At 28.9% G+C, this 27,022-nt stretch overlaps 1 protein-coding gene and 1 long non-coding RNA gene across 3 annotated transcripts; both read left to right on the top strand.

Moving 5' to 3' along the window:
• Positions 1-466: 466 nt before the first annotated feature.
• LOC142320109 (uncharacterized) lies at positions 467-22,718 on the top strand. Of its 2 annotated transcripts, none has more exons than XR_012755288.1 (3): positions 467-559; positions 19,778-19,906; positions 22,639-22,718. It is a non-coding gene; the product is annotated as an uncharacterized LOC142320109 (long non-coding RNA). The 2 variants fall into 2 exon arrangements; XR_012755289.1 differs by lacking the exon at positions 22,639-22,718 and adding an exon at positions 20,333-20,353.
• A 16-nt stretch (positions 22,719-22,734) lies between these two features.
• Positions 22,735-24,820, top strand: LOC142319828 (uncharacterized; the record flags this gene model as incomplete). The annotated part of the gene is made up of 1 exon (XM_075357501.1): positions 22,735-24,820. A coding segment is annotated over one exon (1,182 nt), but the record flags the coding sequence as incomplete, so codon positions are not given.
• Positions 24,821-27,022: the final 2,202 nt, after the last annotated feature.

Here is a 27,022-nt window from a genome sequence, read left to right on the forward strand (position 1 = left end):
TATATATCATTGAGATAAAAAAACCCAGGGTTGTTTTTTAATTTTTTTATTAGTATTGTTTAGAAATCTACAGTTATATTGTTTAATTTATAATTGTATTTTTAATTTAAAAAAAATTTTAATTGTATTTTAAATAAATTGTTAAAAAGGATATTTGTAAATGTTAGGTAATCTATTAAAAATAGCAAAGAAAACACAATAGTCCCTCCTCTTAAGCCAAAACATCATTGAGTTACAAGATTAAATATATTGATTATGTTTATTCAACCCTTTATAGGTCCTTCGTACCTATTTGTACCACCAGACATTAGAGAGGTCATATTGTATACAAAATTATATATAAATTAATTATTATTGTTCATTTAGATTGTATAAACGCTCTTTGGAACAGTCACATACCACATTTTAATTTTCCCGCTTCTATGGTTACAGATCGCTGTTGACTTAAAAGCGGTTTGCCACTACTGCAGCATCGGTTTGTTGGAGGGAGAATTATGTCCGTTTTGTGGAACGGTTTTATATTTGATTGTACGTCTACAATATCTTCTATTTTAACAAGGTAAGTTACTAGATAATAAGAAAAATAATATATTTTAATTATTGTGTATTACTTTTTAAGGATTAAAGACATTATTTTAATTACGGATGAATAAATACAGCATCATCAGATAACCTATAAATAAGGTACTGCTTACATGCGTTTGAAATGCAATTTACAGAAAGTACTAACAATTTGAGTGTTGTAAATTAGTTCAAAAGAATCCTTGGATATTCTAGTTTGAAGTTATATTAGGAAATATATGGAGTTTTTTGTTAAGAAGATGTTATAAAACTTAAATCATGAATCTGCACAAAATTTAGATTATGTTACTTCTTTTATGACGGTCAATAAAATCAGTGCTTCTGCGTTTTGCGATTATTGAAAGAATTTATAGAAACTTAATAAAGTGGAACCTATATTGTAATATTCTTTTTTAATTTGATCTGATTCGGGTTTAAAAATTTATCATATTAAATTATATCCATAAATTAAATCATTACATGATGCTTATAGGCCTTCAAAAAATTATACCTCTATTTTGTTCTTATTGTAAGTGAAATAGTACTAGCAACTGTATATGCTAATAAAAAGCTATTTTATTTTATTTTAATATACAAAAATTCAAAATATAATTTTGTAAAATATGAAATCACAAATATACTACTTATTTCTTAATGAATGGTGAAGTGTAAGGGGAGAAGCTTCTTGTAACAATACATGCCAATGAAGCTGATAAAAAGGGGGTTCAAGATGTGGGTTATAGCTTGTGGCACAACCAGTATTAACTATTATGTCATTTCATAATAATATACTGTAATTTCAAAAATTTGAATGTATTAAGAATTGAAATTATCTACGTCCCGATTTGTTTGAATTTGTAATGTTTAATTATATATAATTTTTTGTTTTTAATTAAATGTGAATGTCTTCTTTTTTTGAAAGCGTTCACATATTATTTTTTTAAATTTATTCCCATTTACCATTTTTGTATACATTTATTACCAAATTACAGTTGATTGCAAACATATTTGAGGGGATGGGTTACTGCCTCTTTGACAATTTCTTTTCAAATATTGAAATGATTAAACAATGATTACAAAAAATATATTTATCTGCGCTACAATTAGACAGACTAGAAAGCTATTCCCTAAAAATCTTGTAAAAGTTGGTAGAAAAATGAAAATGGGTGAGATGGACTTTGCTATGTGGGGACATTGTGGTTTCAAAATGGAAAGACGGAGGAAGAAAATTTGTATGTGTTGTTTGCACAATGCCTATGAGCAAAATCAAGTGTTATGTATAAACAAACGGGGAGTACGAGTCAGCAGATATGTAGGTGGTGTTGATCAGTTTGTTCAGCTTCACTCTGCGTATAATATAGGTTGTAAATCTCGTTGATGGTGGATGAAGTTATTTTATTACTTTACTGTTACATCAATTGTAAATTAATTTTTATTGTATAAGAATATGGCAAAAGCTACTCAACCAAAGAGCAAACACCTCACACATTTGAAATTTCAGTCTCATCGGCAGATGAGTTGATTGGAGGTTTCTGTGTGGAAGAAACCAGGACCAACAACTCAAACTGGAAGAGGGAGAAAGAGAAATCATCCTGATGGGTGGGTCATACTTGCAAATGTTAAAAGGTTGGCTAATGTTGGTAAACACTTACCAGTGACTGGAACAAGAAGAAGATGCGCATATTGCAGCACATCAAAGGAACAGAAGCGTATAATGTGTGTCAGCTGCAAAGTAGGGTTATGTATAGAATGGTTCATTTCATTTCATGCATCATAAGTTAGGGGTTTTATATTTTATTTATGTAATGTTTTTGAAATACATAATATTTTTATATATACAATATAATATTCTTTCAGCCTCTGCAAAGCACAGAATTAGAGAAATACTCTTACCTTTTTGTTCAGTCAAGAATGAAAAATTATTACAATAATTATTAATTTATCATATCTTATCTTGTATACCAACTCAAATGATTTTAATAAGAATGTTCCCATCAAATTCTGTTTGCAGATTTATATGTCTAAATTTACATATGTATACACACACACATATATATATATATATATATATATATATACAATTTATCTAAATATCCAATTTCCAAAAAAATGGGTTTCTCAAATGTTGCTGACCATTTGATAAATAATAATCATGATATGACTAATTTAGAAGATAATTTGGAAATAGTTGGAAAAATAAATATTGAAGATGAAAATAGTAATAAAAAATTGGAAATTTAAAAAAAATTGAATATATATATTATACACATACAATTTTATATATATCTATATATTTTTATATATATATATATATATATATATATATATATATATATACAGTTGTAAACATGAATTCTTATTTTATTTTTAAACAAACAATTTTTTTACAAAATGTAAAAAGCTAAAAATTTTATTTTGTGATTGTAAACAGTTTTAAAAATTATAAAAAAAAAACATCTCTGAGGATGGGCTTAGGCCCGAAAGCGCTTAGATGGTATAAAAGATTAAAGGTAAGAATGTTTCTCTAATTCTGTGTTTCACGGAGGCTGAAAGAATATTATATTGTACATATAGAGAAAGAAAAAATGGACTATATAAAAAGGTTAACCTAAATAAATTAATAATATTTTTATGGGTAAGAGTCATTTTGTATTAGCAATTTTCTTGTTCTTATTTTACTTTTAAAATAAAAAAAGAATGTTTGACAAAAAATTTTGTATGATATGTACCACTGCCCACATGGTAAGTGGTACATATATGTATATAACAGGGCCTAACTGCCACAGATTTGGTAATGGATGTCCAATTTTGATATTAATGCCTAAGTCCACCAGCCAAGTAAAAAAAAAAAATAATTTTTTTTTAGGCCCCAGAGTTGTGCCCTATAAAGTGTTAAAAGAGATGAATGAATCTCAGTCATTTAATTCTTGGTTGAGATGTAATGATAATCAAAATGAAAAAAATGATGTTATTGGAAAATCCGCAAAATAAATTTATGCTAGTGAAAATGATTCTGACGAAGATGACATCAACATTGAGTCTTAAAGACTCATTACAAATCTTATTAAAGATCTTGTACGGCTACTAGTGATATAAAAAAGTTAAAATCTTGCAGTAATAAAATGTAAATTAATGCATCAAAAAATTTCTGGATATTTCAAATAACTTTTCATTTGTTAAAAATGAATATTTTGTTAATAGTCTATTAATTATGATTCTGGCCATCAAAAAATATTCTGCTGTTGCCTGCTGTAAGGTATTTCTAATTTATTAATTTATATTGTTCAAGCTGTAACTTTCTTCTACCCATAATAAAAATGTATAAATGACTTTTGTATTTATTGTTTTTCCATAATTTATTTTAGTGTTCTATTATAATGTTATTTTATAACATTATTAAGAATTGAAATTATCTATGTCCCGATTTGTTTGAAATTTTAATGTTTAGTTATATATAATTTTTTGTTTTTAATTAAATGTGAATGTCTTTTTTTAAAAGCGTTATGTTTTATTTTTTAAATTTATCTATTAGGTTGAATGGATTACATTTATTAACAAATTATAGTTGAATTCATAATGAAAGGGCTTCTATAAAAATAATAACTATAAATAAAATTATTGAAATTAATCAATGCTATAATAAAAGATAATGTTAATTCTTGAATTTAAAAATCATAACATCTGTTTACAAACATAAAAAATACATAATTATTATTCAGAAGTGATTCATTAGTAAAAAAAAAAAAAAAAAAAACTAGAATTTTTAGGTTTCTTAGTCCTAGTTTATAAAACTGGACGTGAAACTCTAATGTTGCAAAGAAAGAAGGAGAGTGGTAGTATAAAATATGGAACTAAAGAACTAAAATTTGAAAAGGATTCAGAAAAAATTCTAACTTAAGTGATTATTACCCTGAGGAAAAAATATAATAAACACAATTGAGTTTACGCGTTTCTTACAACTAATAATGACTTCTAATTAAAAATATAAATACTGTATTTCTTTGATTTTTTGTCTGAATTATGAAAAATCATTTTAATATATGATTTTTTATTCTATTAAAGTAGTACTGCAAAAGAAACTTGATTAATTTAGACCGGTTCTAAGCCACGCCATCAGACAGGTGAAAATAAATTATAGTATGTCATTATAACAAAGAATCTTTTATTTGAAAAGTTATATTTTACAAACCAGGAAAATAAATACTAAATTTGTAATATAATTCATTATATTTATTCTTTTGTGCGTATTTATTGTTGTTGAAGTTTGAAGAGTATCTTTAGGAATTCTGAAAATTACACATTCATAATTATTATATAAACATTTGGTCTTGCATAGCTGTAAGATTTCAATTAAAATAAAGATGAAAAAGGACTGTATTTCTAACAAGAATTTCTGTTACACTGTTGGCAATCTTGGTCATCATTTCATAATTCTGGGCAGAAAAAAAGATTTGCCCTAATAAGCATAATGTTTCTAGTGTACAGCTATTCTACACAAACATGGAGAGTACTTATTTTTAACCAATGACCGAGATCGACAAGGGTTTCAAATAGAAGCTTTTTCTTTTGCAATACTATTAAAAAATTTTACTGAAAAATAAAACTTTTTTTCTACTAAATTTAAATAATATGTACTTACTTATGATTGCAGAAAGATACACTTATCTCGTACAAAAACTTGTACAACATTAAATAATTTAACTGTAATCTGGTGAAAATTTCTTGCTGATTGTTTCAGATTCCTTTCTCTAAAGTTAATGAACAAGAAATGCTGAAATCATGGCAAACAGGGCTGTAAATAAGAAAGAAGTATATTAAACTCCTTAGCATAAGAGCAACAAAAATTATTTTTTATCAGAATAAATTTTATCTTAATATTGGGAAAAATAATAATATCAATCATCTTACCTGACAAAGTCAAATAATCATTACAAAAAAAAACATCACATTTTTGGTTTAAATAAACAGAGCATTTTATATTTACCTTCCTGATCAAAAAAAAAATTGCTTTCTTCACCATTATGTAGAGTAAAAAATATTACCATGAATTACACCACAAAAAAATGATTTTAATACTATGTGTTTTTTGTGCGATTCAAACAATTTTTATCCTAGCATTCAATAAAGGTGTTACAGACTTGATTTTATATGAAATTTACTTTTATAAATCATTTAAACACATATACCCCTCTTGTAGTGGTTATATAAAATATAAAATAAAAAGATTAAATAAAATTTTTAAAAAACATAATACTGTTAAATTTAAAGAAATATTTTAACCTTTTGAAGTCGGCACAAATCACAAACAAATAACCGTCAACAACTTGCCGATTCCCACCATTTAAAAAAAAAAATGTTATTCCAATTGTATGCATTTAATAAAGTGAATACTACTTTTTGCACGATTTCAAATCTCCAAACCAAAATTAAATCGGTGGGCAGGGTATTTAGTAACGCAAATTTAAAGAAAACCTGATTTATGAATTAAATAGCTTAAGTATGAAATTATCTTACCTAATATCGAGAGTTCCTAATCAAAAATAAATTTATGATTTTATGTTTCAACCTTGTCCTCAAATAACAATCTCTACAATATGTTGTAAGAACAAATGAACTTTTATTGGAATATAATTGATCTATATAATCTAGAATAAGAAAACAAATACTTTAAGAATGGAAGAATATTCTCTTCTGAAAATTACTAGGCGAGCAAAGATAAAGGGCAATATAATGTTTCACAGATGGTTAGTTTACTGGGTTAGAACGGTTGTAACTCTATGTTATTATTTAAATATCTAGAAAAAACATAAAACCCATACAATCTGTGATAAGAGGGAACAGTAAAATGATAATATAGTAATAAAGTGGCATAAAAAAAAATTATAAAATTTTACTGAATTTACACTCAGAATAATAAACAAATCAACGTGATGTAAACAGGATAAACATTTTTGAAAAATATGTTCCTAAAGATTTGGAATCGATCGATTCCAGAACATAAGTACATTAAATCACTGTTAAAAAAGAATAAAAGGTAAAACTTTTGAGCTTCAACAATAGCTTCAACTTTATATAAACCGTTAAACCAAGTTAACGGTTTATATAAAGAAGTCAGTCGGTTAAGAACAAGATGATGTTCTTACATTTTATTTTTATTAAAGGATTCTACTGTGAGAAACTTAAAAAAAAAAATATGATCCAAATAAGGGAAAAAAGAAAACGCTCCTCAAACTGTTTCTCATATAATTAATAACTAATTATCTTAACCTCAAACAATCAGATTTTAGTTAATTCTTTGAATACTTTGTCGATCGACAAATAAACTTAATGATCTAAGTTAAATATATTATGGCAACATATATAATATACATGAAAATCCACCACCAGTTAGTTTGCTTATAAACTACCCAAATTAATTGTTAATGGTTAATAGTTAGTATACGATTAGCAGTTAAGACACAGATTTTTATAAACTACCCAAATTAATTGTTAATGGTTAACAGTTAGTAAGTTAGTATATGATCAGTAGTTAAGACAGGAGATCATTAAATGTTATCTCCCTCATCAAAAGTTGAAATAGATTTATTTGTTTACATCACTCGTAGGAAAGGTGCAATTTTGTTTATACATTTTGTAAATTAAGCATAGTAACGATCTTTGCTCATTAAAGCACAATAATTTTTTAAGTTATTTATAATGGAAAAATAACTGATTTGTGTTTTTTTATATATGGCAAATATCAGTACACAGGACCAGAATACTGTTTAGATTTTTATCTCGAACCGATCAGAATAGATTACATAATTGTAAATTTCTACGTTTGAGTTCATTTCTCAAAGTACTTTCAGAACTTTTATTTTGTTAATTCATATATCAATTACAGTCATTATAATTTTCTTCATATTATATAAGCCTTTTTTAATATTTTATCAAAAATGTATTCATATTCGATTGTTAGAGCTGAAGTAATATACAGACATATGAAAAATAACTAAAAATTAATAAAAATAACATATTAAAAAAAAAATTACTGGCGTTACATTCACTGTATATTATTTATACATAATAAGCTTTTAAAAAATAAAATTGTTGAATTTTAATTGTTACTTCAATATCGTACATCTTTAAATCCTGTAAAAAAAAAATTTAATTTTAAGATGAAACATTTATAAAATACTGTACTATGATAGCCTGACATACTGCACCCAACAAGAAAGATAAAATGGATTTAAATGACAGATAAAAGAAGTCTTGGCAAGATTAGAACTAAGGATCACTAAAGAAAAATAAGAAAAATCTAATTAAAATCCATTAATAAAAAGAAAATTTATCTCAATCAAATATTAATATCACTTTACTGATATAAATTAATCTCATTCAATTTAGAACTCCTGCATTGATAAATACAAGACTGGATGATTAAGAGTAATTATCAAAAGAGTAACTCAGTTTTGTAACTCGGCTTGTAATTTATTAAGGGACAGTTCAAATCAAACAAATTCCATTTCAGAAACATGTTGAACATAAATCTATCACAAGCACACTGACAAAATATTAACAGGAGAAGTTAAAACAGAACCACTTGTTTAAAAAACATTATATGTGTTTTTAGCTACACTTAAAAAAACCTATTTTAGTGAACTTGAAATAAAAAATAAATCTTTGACATCATAGAAGGTGATAAAATGAATTTAAATAATAAAAATAAAAGTCTAGAAAGTTAAAAGTCACCACTGTTATGATGTTACCTATCTTAGAAGTGGTCTGGAAATGCTTTAATTTGTAGTAAATTAGTTTATTTAGTGCGTTATGTCAGTTTGTATAATATGTTGCATTTGTCAGATTTAGTGCATTTTTAAATTCCATTTTGTTCCTTCATATTTGCAATTAACAATAACATGCTATATGTTCAGTATCCTGTTATGGTTAATAACTTTGTTCATTAGTTTTGAACCTGTAATAGGTGATTTACAAAGTTTGATCTTAATGTTAAATGTAATGTTTTTTAAACAAGTGGTTCTGTTTTAACTTCTCTTTTTTAATATTTTGTCAGTGTGTTTGTGATAGATTTATGTTCAACATGTTTCTGATGTTTAAGAAGTTTTGAATAAGTTTCTTTACTCTTTAGACAAAACAAATGAATTTTTTTCATATTTCCCCCTTATCATAAAAAAATGACCATTTATCAGTTTTTCAAATTAAAACAGAATAACTTAATATTTTATAAATCATTTAACATGACAGAACAAAAAAAAAAAAAAAAATTGGAACTGAGATAAAAGTAGGTATCAATTAGAATGTATTTTTTGAATCTTAAAAAATGAAATCAGTTTTTCTCATCACCTCAGATTTGTAGTTATGACCTTTCAAATTATTAAAATTATGTGTTTTAATGTAATAAATATAGAATTTAATACAGATTGAAGATTTGGATACTGTAAAAACCAATCATTGGAAATTATTATGGTAAATATTGAAAAAAGTAAAATGCATGTCATATGAAAAGTATTTCATCAGCCTTAAAATAAACCCATACTGGACATACTAGCCCAAAAATATCAGAAGAAAATCGCTTTTAATGATTCAAATAGTTTTTTTCCTTTTCCCAATAAAAAAAGATTATTGGTTTTCTCCCCAAAAAAATTATCAGTTTCTCCCATCAGAGTGAAATGTGAAAATAATTACTGTGTTGCATTACAGAAGTAGATTTTACACATTTTTTGTCCAATTCAAATAACTATGATACAATTTCATACTACTTAAAAATTCAATTTAATAGTTCTGTAATATTTTAAAATCATTGTATTAAACAGATTAGATGATTTTTTTAAAAATAAATGTTAACTTTGATGAACTATTGGAACCAGTTTATTTTATACGGCTAATGGTATTTAAATTTTGCCTTACTTCAAACCCTTCAATTTCCAGGTTGGTATTCTCCAAGACATTTTAAACGTTGTTTGACCACCAGGTTTTATTTGGTGGTTTTCCATCTTATTCACGACTAAAAATTGAAAAACAATGTTTGCCCTTATTAACATGTTAGACTGAAGTCTATAAAAACCTGACATATGAGATAAAAGGAACACCTTATCACAAATACAAACAATAACAGTTGATATGTCTAATATATAAATTTCAATTCTCAAACTATAAGAATGACTGACATCTTAATGAAAATTTTTTTTTCAATAAGCTGCTGTGAAAGCTTTTATGTTGGCTAGCCATTGAATGGTGTTTTCTGAAGGTCAAAAGAATACTGAGGTTTAATTACTAGATTGAGCGATAATAAGAATTTTGATGAAATCATCTACGTTACACTTCAGAAGAATGAAAATAATTTATGAATTGTTTTCACACTAAAAAAGAAAAGAATAATGTTTTCAATCTGAACTGGTCTGCAAATTAGAATAAAACACGGATGGCTTTTAAGGTAAAAAATATTCAGTTAAGATAAGAAAAAATAGCAAATCAATTTGTGTTGTAACAGGCAAGTCACTTCATTACTTGCAATGCCATCTATCCAGAGGGATGTTTTTGATATGAAAAAGAAATTGGAAAATTTTAAGTAATCTATAGGATGATAAATGTAATGTCTTGGAACAAACTTTGACAAGATTTTACTGAAATTATGTAAAACAATGACTGTACCTTGATATTCAGTAAATACAATAAGTATGTCACTTTCACATGGAAATATAAACAACTGACAAAAACATTGCAATAGGTAAAAAAATAGATGGTTAGCAAAGTAAGCAGAAGTGGCAAATCTTTGAGGCAATGACAATAATTCATTCTTCCACACCTGAGTGAAGGAAGCTGTGTTATTACCTGGATTTATCATGATGATATAGAAATCTACATCAAATAATAATTAAGAGAAGGCTGAGAATGAACAATATTAAAACGCAACTATTTCAGCAAGACATCAATCTAATAACCTCTCTCATGGAAACACATAGTTAATCATTGACCTTAATTACATACTTTTACAAGTTAAATGTATTTTGTTATTTTAAGAATAAATACTTATAATTCTGTATGAATGTCTATACTTACATAAAGTATTATTGCAGTATGATGTAAATATGAGTATTTGCCCATTCCTTGGCTGGTTTAATGCAATTCTCAATTCCTTTCTGTTCTGTGCGAATCTTTTAATCTTGATTTATTTACTATATCCTACATTCTCAGATTTCTGTTTTATATAATTCTTTACCTTCATCTGCAGTTTTTACTTTATACACTTCTCTCCATCATCAAATTGATTAAAACCAGTTGTCTTACCGTATGACCCACCAACCTAGTTAGTTTTTCTAAAAGAGGCCGACACAAATTTCCAGCATCTATTTCTCTGTAGTACCATGTTTCTAAAGCCTTTATTCTTTTTTGTGTTTTTTTTATTATTATTGTCTTGCTGTCATTAATCCTTACTATCAACATAAATAGTTTCAAAAATTATTAGATCCACAGTTGATATAACACGATTTCTTTTTCTGCATGAAAACTCTCCTATTTGTATAGTCATCTACTACCTTATTTTGTCTATCCATTGTAAATTTATGACTTAAACAATACAAATTTGCGGTATGTTGTGTTCCACTTGTGGATATTTAAATCTCTGTTTTTTCTTTTTACTTTCAAAATGAATTTTCATCCAAGCTGTTAATCCATTCCATCCCTTTCAGTACTTCTTTTGAATCCCTTTTGGTCTTTGACAAAAGAACAATATTACCAATGACGCTTAACTTATTTATTCTTTCTCCTTCAATGTATTTTAAAATTTTTTTATCAGTTCTTATGGCAGTTTTATGTAGAAGTAAAAATGTAATAGAGAACAAAGTAGACTTTTATCTGAATTAGAGCTCACCTTTCTTCATCTTCTATTACATCCACATATGAGTAGTATTAATGACGTCATATTATCTAACATATTCCATAAAAAATGTTGCAGATAAGTGAATTTTCCTAGTCCTTTGATCGGTTTACTACAGTTCTCTATTAGTTTCTGTTATGTGTCTATCTATTAGTCCAAACACTTCTTTTTCTGTTTCCTAAAACATGACATTATGTTTTTCATAAATTAAAAATCCTTGCTTCTATTTATCTGATTGTGAATATCCTAATATGTGCCCCACCAGTCTAGTACTTTTTACAAAATTCTTCCGTAAACTTCTCGCTTCGACAATTTTTCTCAAAACCTTTCCATTTCATATTACTACTATGCTATGTTCCCTTGCCTCATTGTGTAATCCTCTATTTTGTTACCATTCTTATTCTGTTTAATTTCAAAATTGAATTGCTGTCCTATAATCTGTCCATAATTCATCATTTCTTCTGATTCCCAGTTTTAGCTAAAATAATGTCATCTGTGTATCTTAAATATTTTATTGTTTTTATGCCCTCAATTTTTCTTTAGGTTATTTTTAACGGCTTCTTCATTTTCTTTACTTTATTACAACTACTGGATTTTCATAAAAATCAAAAATATTTTTTCTTTTTCTATTTTTTAATCTTCTTTTTTTATCATTAAAAGCATTTTGAATTAAAAATTATGAAACACTTCTTCAAGATATCTGAATAGTCTAGTTTTTCTAAGCCTGCCTTGTAAAATTAATCCAAGTGATAAAATTGTTTCTTGTATTCGTGTAGTTCTTTTCAAACAAATTTGACTTCACCTAATTTACAGCTTCAAACCTCTTGTTCTACTCTTCTATAAACTATTCCAGCAATTTGGAAGCTTATTTGGAAGATTATTTATGTTTAAATAATGTTTTTATTGAGCAAGTCAGGCTAATAAATATTGCATAATAATGTGTACAACTTATTCAGTTCTACTTCTACCAGGCACACAATATTTCAGGTGGTAAATCATTAATTCTTACCGATTTACTTTTGTTTAAGCATTTGTTGAATTTAAATTGGATTCTCTGACTCATCTCTGAAATTCATTGAATCTTCTCCGAAGTCATCATTAATTTTTTTATCCTCCTTCAGCATTTTGTCGAATATTATTGTTCTTCTACTCAATCGGTCACCAGTTAATTCTCTTTTTCTTCTTTTTTTTTATTCTTCCCAAACATCATTCCTTCATCACTACCTCTGATATTATTATATTATGGCTTGCTTCATTTCCCCTAAATTCTTTTCTTATTTAACATAATATCTTGCTTATTATTGCACAGTTTGAAAACTTTCTGAATGTAAATTTTGTTAAAATGTTTTTAGTTCGTATAATTCTCTTTTAATATGACTGTATTTCATAGCCCTTTGAACCGTTTGTTATCAGGCCGACCTCTGTGGCCAAGTAGATAGCATTTTGGCATTTCATGTTGAGGTCCTGGGTTCAAATTCCAGTCAGGCATGGCATCTTTTCATACGCTACCAATTTCCAATGAGCTAATGACCACAGCTGTTAATGCCTGCTCTTAAATAACAAATAAAAACTGTATCAGAATAAATGTGCACTAGATAAGATTTTACAATCTAATTTGATCTTGAAATTTCTGTCTAAGCATTACATAGACCAGTGGATGTTTTTATGTATTTTCTGACTCGCCCATCTATATCATCTTCTTTTATGATCTTTAAATAAGGATTTTTGGGTGTTGCTAGTTTATTGTTGCATAAAATTTTGTTACCTAGCTCTTTTTAATTTTTGAGTTTTATTCTCTAATTATTTTCCCTTTTTCTTCTTTTACTGCTACAATTTCCAGACCCTTGTTGTTTAATTTTATACATGTTATATATAATTTTTTTAATCCTTTATTTTTTGATGAATATTTTCATCTTCTGTTGAAGAGGTCTGTATGTAAATTTCACACAAATGTTGTAGGCTTGAGCTTTAAATCTATACTGATGTTTATAATTCTTTTGCTTGTGGTAATATATATATTCTTTCTACATTTTTATCCTATTCTTATGTTTATATTTTAATGTTTATTTAATGATAATAATCTTATAACAAGTAAAAGAAGCAGTTTCATTTTTCCTGTAACATTAAACATGATTTTTTTTATGTGATATACTGAACTTTACTACATACATTGAAATCAAGACTTTACACAGATTACTTGATGCATTGAACTTTAAACAATAGATTTATCATTTAAAATTACCCAGATAACACAATTATATAGATTTCAGATATTCACACTTTGAGTTTAAGAACAATGTTATACATGATAATGCATTTAGGTTGTTGAAACTAGACTGAGCAATTTTCTTTTTTTTCTTGTTTTCTTACCTTTATTATGACTACCATTACTATTATTACTATTACGCAACTTGTTTAATATATTTGGTTTGCTTAGCATTACTACCACCACCGCCCCATTTGGTCGCCCTAAAGCATAAGACCGAATGTCTGTGCCACAAACATTTATTGACCCTTGAAAAAGTTTAGCATTTATCCTAACTAGCTCCTAGAGCTAACCTAAAAGCGCATACAACACTCGTGTATCTCACCGCCCAATTGTCATATATCACAAAAATGGGTAGGCGCACCCCGTCAACTACTAAAACATATATGACTATCAATAATTAAATTTATCTTGTAATGACAGCAATTTGCTGCCACACCTAGGCCGCTGAATGCCAGCAACTACCTGTCCACCATTAAAACGCTTGGAGGCTTAATCTGGCCGGTAGCCAGCCATGTCTCTCTGTTAGCTTCCTACAGTAGCACGGTAGGAGTCTTTTCTCTTAAGAAAACTACTGATGTCGGTTGAACAAAGCAACCGCATCAAAGTACTCCCACACGGTTTGACAATGCAGCTCTCGCCACGTTGACTCGTAGAATGTGAGTTTTGAGAAGGTCTTATATTTGCATATTAATGTTAGATTGGCCACTGATCATTTGCTAATGGACAACTAATATGGTTTCCGACCGGGCAAGAGCGCTGAGAATGCCATACTAAAGGTGATGAATATAGCTTCCTCTAGTCCATGTAAAAATGTATTAGGGATTTTTCTGGACATATCCGGGGCATTTAACAACTTATGGTGGCCCTCTGCCCTGTTTCAGATGCAGAAGCGTAAGTGTACACAGAATGAACTAGAAGTGCTCTCAAGTTATTTCAGACATCGGACCGTCTCCCTGCGGGAATGCGGCTCAGAGGTTTCTAAGACCTTAACTAAAGGATGCCCTCAGGGCAGTGTTCTGAGTCCCTTTCTTTGGATCATAGAATTTGATTCGATGTTCGTTTAAGGTTGCTATGTGGTTGTCGTGCGGTCGCTTATGCTGATGCCGCGCTGTTACTGATTGAAGGGGATTCGAGTAACGAGGTAAAGTTCCGGCTTGCTCGTGCTTGTGAAACTCTCAAACTGTGGAGTCTCCAACGTAAGATGATTTTCAGCCCAAAGAAAACCACAATGATCATCTTTTCCTTTTCAAAACTATATATATATATTTTTTTTCTTTTTTAACCTCCGGGTCTACTGTTAGGCATTACTTCAGAGTATGTGATGAATGATTTGTATTGTGTATGAAAATACCATGCTTGACGGGATTTGAACCCAGGACCTCTGGATGAAAGGCCGAGATGCTACCACTCGCTCCACAGAGGCCGGCTTGCTATTGAACATTGGACTGTAACTACTTTACCTTTTTTCAGTTTGGTCTGTTACTTGTTTTGGATTTAGCATTTTCATTGACCCTTAAGGTACCAACATGTGTACATCAGTCAAGTACCTGAGAAGCCAACAATACACTTATGTAAAAATTGTTAATGATAAATTGTTCCTCCAGCTCAAGTAATGGTCTAGCAAGCTTCAACACATAATTTTCTGCATTCCCTTTGCCTGAAATTGCTTCTTTTCCAGCATTTATCATGAGATTCCATGTGTAGCTACAGACTTCAGCGTAGCTTCATGCGTAGACTTTCATGTGTAGCTTCAGTGTGCTAAATAGAAATCATGGCTAAATTATGTCAATACCATTTTTCGGACAACTCAATCATTGTTGTTTGGAGAAAAGTATAGGCCATGTGTGGGTCAGGACAGTCACCACTGTTGAACTGAAAAGCAATGGCATCCTCGTTATAGCATCAATTGATGTGGTGACATTTTTAATTACTCTTTTAGGTCAGTTTCACTTAACATCATCATACTGTCCTGAGTTTATGAGGTATAAGTTGCAGGTAAAAAGTGTGCCTTTTATTATCGGAGAATCGCATAATGAGTTAAATGTCCTTTTTCTTTTCAATACATGAGGTATGCCTTGAATAATTTTCATGATACTTCCACTGCAAATGGTAATATCTTGTTTAGTATAACTTATCTAACCTCCTGTTTACTATTTGTCTATTTACAATAAAATATTCCCTGACCAGGTGTTTCCCACTTCTTGATCAGAAGCATTGGTGATTCCTGTACTAAAACCTGGTAAAGATAAATTTTGTTTTTCAGGTTGCCATCTTATATCCTTGACCAGTACCCTGTGCAAGTTGATGAACAATAAACCAACATCTAGTCTGGTACCTTGAGATAAACACCCTAATTGCCCCTGAACAATGTAGTTTCCGGCAAGGTAGCTATCGATCATTTAGTTGCCCAGGAATCTGTTATTCAAAACATCTTTCTACTTTGCCATCACCTGGTTGCTGTATTTTTTGATGTCCAAAAGAAGTATGACATGGCTTGGAGGAGAGGAATCCTAAATACATTGTGTGAATGAAGTATACAAGGAAATCTTGAATTTAACAGTGGTTTCATCAGTAGTCAGCCCTTTTGAGTTGAAATATGATATCCGAAAGTTTCACACTAGAAAACTGAATACTACAGGGAAGTGTCCGAAGTGTTACTTTTATTTGCCGTAGCTATAAATATTAAAACAAAAAGTATGAAAACTAGTCATGTGTTCTTTATTTGTTGATGATTTTTCAGTTTACATAGCATCTAGAACTTTTTATCTATTAGCGAGAGACTTTCTTTTCCTCTTTAGCCTCTGGGAATTACTGTACAGGTATTACTTCAGAGGATATGTATGAGGGTAAATGAAGTGGGTAGTCTCAGTTTGACCATTCCTGAGTTGTGCGGTTAATTGAAACCCAACCACCAAAGAACACTGGCATCCATGATCTAGTATTCAAATCTGTATAAAAGTAACTGCCTTTACTAGGGCTTGAATGCTGGAGCTGTCCCAAATCAGCTGAATTTGGAAGACATGATCATCACTAGACCAACACAATGGGTACTAGTGAGAGACTGCTCTTAAAATAAAATAACCCATTTAGAATCGTGGCGTAAAATGACTGGATTTGCGTTTTCTCTGGAGAAGATGAAATACATCTGCTTTTCATTTTGAGGAAAAATACTGACTCTCAACTGTTTGCATGGTGAACCAGTTGAAATATGTACAGAGGTTAGATTTTTAGGAATGTGGTTTGACCAATGACTAATGCGTGTAATATATTTAAAGGAGCTTTAAAAAAATGATAGACATGCAGAGAGAGTTTTATTTAATAGTCAATGGGGAGTTGATTGAGTATGCATGTTGCGCTTCTACTGTGTTCTAGTCCATTCCTGCTTGGAGTACGGCAGTGTTGCTTATTCATACACTTGATCCACCGCTGTTAGAATGCTAGATGTAGTTTATCATTCATTCATCTGTCTTGCTACAGGTGCATTTTATTCAAACCCTGTGGAAAATGGTGAGATGCCTTTGGAAGACAAACCAAATGATCTGCACTTACGTAGCAATGAAGTCATCTAACTTTTGATGCAGTGTTCTCTAACACACACATCTGAATCAATACGAGGAACAGTCGAGATATACTGCTGGTTTTATTTTACTTTTGGGTTTTTAATATTTATTTACATACTATATGAATTTCCTAACAGGGAATGAAAATTACACTTTGTTGTTTGCCCTTATATCAGCTGAATTACCAACAGAATCAGACAAATTCATATTTCTATCATAACTTTCCTCTGAATCACTCTAATTTTTTGTCCTTTCATTTATATCTGGTTTGTCAAATTTTGATCCGTATTCAGAGTTTTCATCAGAATCGGTGCCAAATTAGTATTATCACTAAAATCATTTAAAAATAAATCACTTAATACGCAAGGTGATTACAAATTGCACAGCAATCTCTTGGAAGATGATTATATCGCCAAAAATATGAAAAAAGTTCATAAAAACATAGGAGGTCACAAAACTGTTCATTTGTGAGATTTGCCTCACAAACATTTTGTTGTACTTTCTGCTTGCTTTGTGAAATTAAACTGTACAAAAATTTTTGTGCTTCCTTATGGTGTTTGATGTAAGAAATTAGGTAATAGTAATACCTCTCTTTCACTTAGTTTTTAAAAAGAATGCGGTAAAACATGAAACATTTTTATGAGAAAGTACACTTGTTTTAGGTTTGGAATAAAATAACTTTGTTAATTTACCAATAAATAAAGAAAGATTTCTAGTTAACTTTGCAGAGAATTTGCGTCTGAGAAAATTTATGTAAATAATGTCTATTAAATTTAAATACAAATCTGAAAAGTTCAACTTTAATTAGAAACAAAACACACAGTCTTGATTGGGAAAGTGATTTGATGTTAAATAGAACAATTTTCAGCAATGTTTGGACAACATAATGTAAATGAAAACAAATCGAAAACTTATCAATAACAGAAAAAAGAATAAAAAATAGATTTCAAAAAATAAAAACCACATATTTTTTGGTTTTTTTTCTAAAAATTATTGAAAATGGTTACTTGCTAAATTTGCCAACGTTTCTTCAAAGCAGTTGTTTAATGTGACCGCCATTCTGTTCAACGCATAGTTCAGCTCAACAAATCCATACTAGTCGGGCATGTTTAATATCATCATCATTATTACTCCCAATAGTAGCTCCTGCTTCTATCTCTATACACAGAGCTCAAGTCGATTTGAAGTAACTGAATATCAGCTAGATTTGTAATAGGCTTAAACAATTTCATATCATCCGCAAATAATAAAAAAATTGCAAATAGCTTATAATTAAATTTGTTAAATATTTTTCTTATGTGTGTGGTGTGGTGGGCGTTCTCCCACTCCCTTGTTTATGTGTGTTGCTCGCTCAGTGTAGTTGAGTTGGATTCATGTAGTGGACATAACATCATTGGTTATAATCACAGTTTCTTTTGTGTAATGGTGTACAATAGTGTCAGTCTATACAATCAAAATGTCAATCAGTGTCAGTTTCATTCAAAATGTGTATTTTATTATACAGTCCACTTAACCGACTTATAACCAGCATCCAAGACTAAACTCATTTATAAATAGTAGGAAATTTGTTGAACCCAAATGCATGCCTTGTCTTACTCCAGATCTAACATAAATAGGCTTAGAAATAAAATTATCAATTTTAACTCAGAGAATTCTGTTTGTACAAAATGAATGTATCTAAGACAATAATTTATTATTAAATCCACACGCTGCAAGTTTTCTAATTAATTTTATATTAACTATATCAAACGCATAATGAAAATCTTTATAGATTGCATGAATATAAGATCATTTAGCGCATCAACAATATCTTCCATATGTGCACATAAATTCTATTTGCGTAGATTTACTTTGTAAAAAACCATTTCTTTTAGAACTATAAATTTCTGTACGCAAGATCTAATTTTCATACAAACTTAACTTATCTAAGAGTTTGGCAAAAACATTGCATTTGCTGATAGGACAATAATTATTGATATCTGAATGTCACCACCAATAAATAACTATTATTTGGAATCAAACTTTCTTTTAGTAAATCCTGAATCTTACAAAATTAATATTTTTATTGTCTGGCATGTATTTATCCGATGTAAGAGTAGAATTCAAAATCTTAGGTAATGTTATCTCTAAAGGAAAATGATATTTATCATGATAAAAAATTTCATCATAAGTAATATTAACACTAATGTCAGTAAGATTAAATCAAGAGAATTACCGCGACAGTTTAACAGCTTATTTGATTGTAAAAGATAACAATTTGTAGAAAAATTTGAGGTGAATAGCAGTATTTTTAAATTTGGATAACATTAAGCAAAAGAAACATTTTCTAGGTTTTCCTATACAAAACCTGACACATTAGTCACCTAATAATAGTAATAATTTAACTATGGCTGCACTGTTAATATATGTGGTAAGTGAATTGGAAATACAATTTATCTTTGTAACATAAATTATCCAAAAATCATAAACATAATTACTTTGTAGCATTCATTTTTTGTTTTTGTGTTGCAGCAAAAAGATTTAGTACAACTTAAAGAGGAACCGCTTGATGTTATTAACGATGATATTCCAAAAGATCCTTTAGCAATTGAAGAGACCAATTTAGTTAAATCAGAAAATTTAAAAGTTGAAAATGACGAGGTAAGGGTTTAGATTTTTCATACAGTGGAACCCAATTATCCAGATGGACCTTTGCAAGGCAAAATCTGGATAATTTAGAAAGGTTTTATCATATATATTGGACTAATCATTCTATTTTTTAAAGGGTAACATTCTAAGTAAAAAAAAAAATAAAATATTTCAGTAAATTTAAAAAGAAACGTACATATTACAAATATACACATTACATAATTAAAAAGAACATACATACATAAATAAATGTAGAATCAAACTAGAATAGAATAGGTTTTGAAAGTTCCAGCAGAATCGTGTGTGTGCGCAATTGCATGCATGTTTCTATTATTAATTTATTTTGTGATGTGTGATTTTTATATAATGGTATTATTAAGTTTATCAGAATAAAAAAAAAAAAATTATTAACTGTATATAATTTTCACATTTTTCAAGGAATCTGAGATCTCATTGAATAATGAAGTTTCAACACCGTTTAATTTTAATATGAAAACGAATGAACTTCAAATAAATGATAAGCATTTACACACGGTGAACACAGAAGAACAGATCAGATTTGATCCAGGTCATGTAAGTGTTTAAGAAATTTTTTTTTTTAATTCTATTTAGTTCTGTTTAATTAATTCATACTTAACTAAGGTGTGTGAATAATAAATGGTCAATGTGTGAGAGCAAAAGTGTTGTTTTGAAACTTCAGTGATAACTAAAATGTGTGCATTTTTATCTTGTTCATCGAATTAACATTTTAATAAGCTTTGGGTGATTTGTTGTTAATTGCATTTGGTTATTGTATTTGAATATTTATTAAAAATTTGTTAAGCAATTTAAAACAGACCCCGATACATACTAAACATCTTCAGTTAGTGACAGAGACTTAGAGTCTCTGTCACTAACTGAAATGTTTGGATGATTTCCAATTTGTGAAACCAAGCTTCAGTCTCCATTAACACGTCCGTTCAGTGCTAATGGGGTATCAAGAAACCGATCAATGTGGCTCTTCTTTTTTTGTGAATTTAAAAAATGCTTTCAATGCTGAAAGAACCTTTCAGCATTAAAAGGTTGGCAGTTGAAAAAAAGGTCAGCATTGAAAGGCAGTTAAGTTGCCCGCCACAGAATACAGACCTAACATCATCCTTTCTTCTGTTATATAGTCTGCTATTATTTGTAAATAATATTTATTGCATTGAAATAATTTATATTCTTTATCAAAATAATAGGCCTGTTTATTAAATATAAATTATTGTTATATTTTCATTTGTTTTATTCATACTGCACAAACTACAGTAATAAAAGCATATTAGATATGAATTTTATAGACAAAACTGAGTGTAAATTGTTATACTGGGTGAGATGTAAATTAAAAACACAAATATCAGAATTGATTGTTATTAATTTTATTATAATCAAACAGTATTAATATTTTATCAAATGCAATTATAATACAGTACAGTACTGAAAAAACAGTCAATATGTAAAAGTGATAAATCAATTAACATAAAGGAATATTTTCAAAGAAATTGAAATCATGTGCATGCTTATGTGATATAAAAATAAGAACTATTCTCATTATGTGACAGATTTTTTTAAATTTAATTTTTTATTAGTTTCAAAACAGTGTATATGTGATTATGTGGAGTTATGTATTAAAATTGTTTAGTATTAATACTAAAATAAACATTGAAAAAATACAATCAGGAGATGAACTTACCCTTTTTGATGTTATTGCTGGGGTGAGTTTCAATGATGAGCTTATTATATTCAATATTCCTATGCTCTACTTATATTAAATTCTAATAGAAAAAATTTAAAAAAGTAAAATAAAGTAAAAACTATAACAAAAATGGTTAGAAAATTTAAAGATTTGTAAAAAACCTTATTTAAGAAAGGAATTGTAAACTAAGCCGTGAATACGCAAGTCAAACCTTCCTTGAGGTAATAATGAATTAATTGTTGCTGATAAGTATTGGTGTTTGTTCAGCCCTGTAGCTGAACCCATGATGATGTCAGTGAGAACGTCTCGCTGACGTTCCAAGGTTAAAAGGACTGATTCCAAGGAACACGGATAACATATCTGTGTTCCTTGGAATATGAATAATCTTGGATGTAGGAGACTGCGTCAAGGCGTTGAACATGCGTAACCAAGTGAAACGCCACTGACCAAAACACATACTAAACTTTTTATTAAGGGGTCCACATCTTAACTGATTATAATTGGATTGGAGTCAGCATGTCTGCACATGCATATTCAGCTGAAAGAGAATACTGAACAAATCTTGGAGATATCCTGTAATTTGAGCCTACATTTAAGAAATTACAATGACTAAATATAAACCATTAGTTTTGGATACCTTTAGACCAGAAAATGTACATGTACATATGTATGGAAAATGTACATATTTAAAAATATGTGGGTTTGTAAATCTGATCAACATGGATATAGAAGTAATAAATATATTTATGTGCTGTTATAATTTGCTAAATAAAATAGTTTTGCTGGTTTTCTTAAAATAAGGATATGATAATAATTTCAGCCAAGTGTATAAACATACTACAAGAGATGTAAAGTTCCTTATTTTAATGATGATTAATATTCAAAACCATGTTGATTATGAATATAGTATATTTAGTTGCTTATAGTTTATTAGTGGCTTTTTACAAGATATAACACTTAATGTTGTAATTGATATATTACATTAATTCATAATTATCTTTTAATTATTAGTTATTTTTAATTTTTACAGGTTACTATTGATGAAGAAATCATCAAGGGAAGTACCAAGAAATTAAATTTTGAAATTAAATGACTTTTGACAAAAGTTACAAATATATATTTGTAACTTGGATTAGGTCAAAATAGGTCAAAATTTAATTTCAAAAGCGGTTTAAAGAGACATCTTATTATTCATTCAAAAGAGAAAAATTATGTTTGTAACATTTGTCTGAAGTCATTTAATCTAAGTTCTGCATTAAAAGTACATTTAAATATTCATACTAAGGAGAAAAATTATATTTGTGACTTTTGTCAAAAGTCATTTAATTTCAAAAGCGGTTTAAAGAGACATCTTATTATTCATTCAAAAGAGAAAAATTATGTTTGTAACATTTGTCTGAAGTCATTTAATCTAAGTTCTGCATTAAAAGTACATTTAAATATTCATACTAAGGAGAAAAATTATGTTTGTAACTTCTGTCAAAAGATTTTTAACTGTTATTCTAATCTAAAGGTGCATATTAATTTACACACCAAGGAGAAAAATTATATTTGTAACATTTGTCAGAAGTCTTATTTTCAAAAATCTGCTTTAAAGTTACATTTAATTACTCATACTAAGGAGAAAAATTATAATTGTAATTTTTGTCATAAGTCATTTTATCAAAGTTCTGCTTTAAAATCACATTTAAATATTCATACAAAAGAGAAAGATTATGTTTGTAATTTCTGCCAAAAGGTTTTTAACTGTTATTCTAATTTAAAGGTTCATATTAATTTACACACCAAAGAGAAAAATCATGTTTGTTGTAACCTCTGTCAAAAGTCATATAATCGTAAATATGATTTAGAAAGACATTTTAAGACTCATAAAAACGAGAAAAATTATGTTTGTAACTTTTGTCAGAAATCTTTTAATGAAAATTATACTTTAAAAGTACATTTAAATATTCATACTAAGGAGGATAATTTTATTTGTAACTTTTGTCAAAAATCATTTAATTGTAAAAACCATTTAAAGAGACATCTTAATATCCATTCAAAAGAAAAAAGTTACATTTGTAACTTTTGTCAGAAGTCCTTTAATCAAAGTTCTACTTTGAAATCACATTTGAATATTCATACAAAAGAAACAGAATATGTTTGTAATTTCTGCCAAAAGGTTTTTAATCATCGTTCAAGTTTAAGGTTGCATATTAATTTACACATCAAAGAGAGAAATTATGTATGTAAATTTTGTCAAAAGTCTTTTAGTCGCATCTATGATTTAAAAAAACACATTAATATCCACACTAAAGAAAAAAATTAATGTTTGTAATCTTTTTAAAAAATCTTTTAACGAGAGTTACATCGTAAAAAGACATCTTAATGATATCATATTAGAAAATCGTGACCTTTAAAAAAGTGTAAAATATGCATAAACTAAAACAAGTATAATCAAATTTATATAATGTTTTTAATTTAACGTTATCTCATTTTTGTATATATTACAACTTGGCAAGGAGGTTTGTACGCCTTGTACGCCTCGAAGACAATTTAAAAAAAAAATATATTAAAAAAGTAATAAAAATGTGCAATTAATTTTATATGTAATTGATATATATATTTATTGAGTAAAAATAATACTATTAAGTTTTTTGACCAACACAAAAAGTTAAGGAAAACTGATCAGTCAAGGTATCGCTAAACGTGATAATGGTTTATTTTTCTAAGTTAATGACATCTGTTCATTGCTAATTTTTCAATATTACAGCATATGACAGTAATGTAATAGTTTTCCAGTCATACTATGTTTGTTGATGTTTTGTTTTTCTAAGTATATAGTTGAAAATAAGGTGTTTTATGTTCTCTTGTTTTCAGGCTTTGTTACATTGTGTATTTAAAAAATGTATATTCATGTATTTTTGCATTTAACATCATTGTTCATATGTTGATTCAGCTGATATTTTAAGTATCATTAAGTTATGGTAATTTCATAATTTCTCTTTATGTTTTAAGGTTATGATTTTAACATAAGTTCATTTGTTTTATTTCCAATTAAAGTCCAATTTCTTTTGGCAAATACTAGCTGTGTGTTTTTTGTTAACTTTACCCAACACAAATTCTTTTTTTTTACTGATGAATTAATTCACCACAGAAGCTTACAAAGAAGGTTGTGCATGGGAATATGAAAGTGGAAATTTGTAATGTATGAAATGTAATAAAGGCAAAACAATCTACTCCTTGTAACTTAAATTTATTGTTTCTACCACATTTAATAGTCTTGTTACCTTGTTTTTTTTGTTTTTTTTTTATTTTAATGGCTCTAATAATTCCAAATAAATTTAATTTTAGAAAAGGCATTGGAAATTGATTGTTCAGTTAAAACATTTATTCTCATTTCTACCCGCAGAATCATTTGAATTTGCAAGAATTGCATAATTCTTGCATTTCACCATTCTATCTCAGATAATTAATTCTACACAAACTATTTGTTCCGCACAAGATCTTCCCTTTCTAAACCACCCTGATATATAAGTTACTAAAAGAAAAGAAATTTCTCTGTATTTATTTAAATAATATTTTCTCCTTTTTTGGGTAGAGGATGAATTAGGAGGACAGACTGCCATTTTTGTGTGACTTTTTTTCTGTCTTGTAAATGTTTTCAAATAATTTTTCTAATAGATCATACTTTATAAGCTGCACAGTTATTGAATCCTCACCTGAAGCTGTTTATATGTGCCAGTGAAAGGAAAAGTGATGAAAGTCATGCTTACATGGTTTTGAGATATACAGTCCTTTATAAGAAATGATACTATAAATAAAAAAATTATTTTGGAATATTGTTATTTATTTTAAATATTTCCAAACTAATGGTTTTATCTTGTTAATTTTTTTAAATTTGAATTTTCTTTAATGTAAAACTAAGTTGCACCACATGTACTTGTGGTGCAACACATGTACGTGTAACAACACTGCAGGAAAAATAACTTACATATTAAATTTTAGAATAATGTACTATAATCAAATAAAGTTAACGTAAACAAATATAAAATACTTCTAATCAGTAATTAAACATAAAAGGGGACCTTCTGCTGTATCCCAGCCCTAATCTGCCATGAACTGGTGGTATGAAATGTAAACTTTTTTTTTTGCTTGCTGATGGGACGATGTTAAGTTCTAAGTTAGTGCTATCTTTAATGTTTCAGTTTTAATGGCAACAATCGCTAAACATGATTGTAAATGTTTAACGATGCAGGAACCTATTTTCTTGAGACCCTCTTGAGGCTACTTGTTCATCTCAGACATACGAGGTGTGATCAAAAAATACGGTGAATAAATTTTTATAGCGGCAACTGCCGACGCTACATCCATATGTTGTAATTTGTCCAATAGCTTGATCAACTGAGACAGGCAGGGACAAGTTGTAACATTCGAGCTTGCCAGTCAGCTGCCAGAGCCGCTAGAGTGAGGTTGTGTTTATCGTGTCAGTCACGCAACATGGATTTTGAACAACGCATTAACATTAAGTTTTGTTTTAAGTTGCAAAAGAGTGCCAAAGAAGCTTACGAAATGTTAAGAGTCAGTGTACAGCGATAATGTGGTAACTTTGAAAACTGTGTACAAGTGGTATGACCGATTTAAAAACGGAAATGAGTCTGTTGAAGACGAGCAGCGTGCAGGACGTCCAGTAACCTCAAAAACAGTTGAAAATGTGCAAAAAGTGGAAACAATGGTTCGTTCAAACAGGCAAATGACTATTCGAGAGCTATCAGAAGACCTTAACATCTCGTACAGATCCGTTCAAAGCATTTTAACTAATGAATTGCAAATGAGACAAGCGAGTGCAAAATTTGTTCCCAGACTTCTGAGTGATGAACAGAAGGAAACTCATGTGTCAATTTGCACGGAGTTGAAGGGTCATCTTCATGCAGATCTGGACTTCATGGCCAAAATTGTAACTGGAGATGAAAGTTGGGTCTATGGCTACGACCCTGAGACCAAAATGCAGAGTTCCCAGTGGAAAACCAGTTCATCTCCTTGCCCTAAAAATGCACATCAGTCAAAATTCAACATCAAGGTCATGCTCGTTGTTTTTTCGATGGTGAGGGCATAGTGCGATCAGAGTTCGTTCCAAGGGGAACAACTGTAAACTCTGAATTTTATAAGGGTGTACTGCAACGTTTACGAAACGACATACGAAGAAAGCGACCAGAAAAATGGACCAATGGCTTCCTTCTTCACCACGACAACGTGCCGTGTCACTCAGTGGCGTATAAGCCACTGAGCATATTACAAGTGTAATATGTTCTTTGTGTACATAATGCATCAACTGAATTTTCAGTGTCTGGCTGGAATTGTCTATTTGAATTATGAGCTCTCGTATAGTGTGATGGAAAACAAGGAAAAAAAGAAGCATTGTGACCAGCCATCAG

This window comes from Lycorma delicatula, chromosome 2 (assembly GCF_047948215.1).
Source record: "Lycorma delicatula isolate Av1 chromosome 2, ASM4794821v1, whole genome shotgun sequence".
Lineage (NCBI taxonomy): Eukaryota > Metazoa > Arthropoda > Insecta > Hemiptera > Fulgoridae > Lycorma > Lycorma delicatula.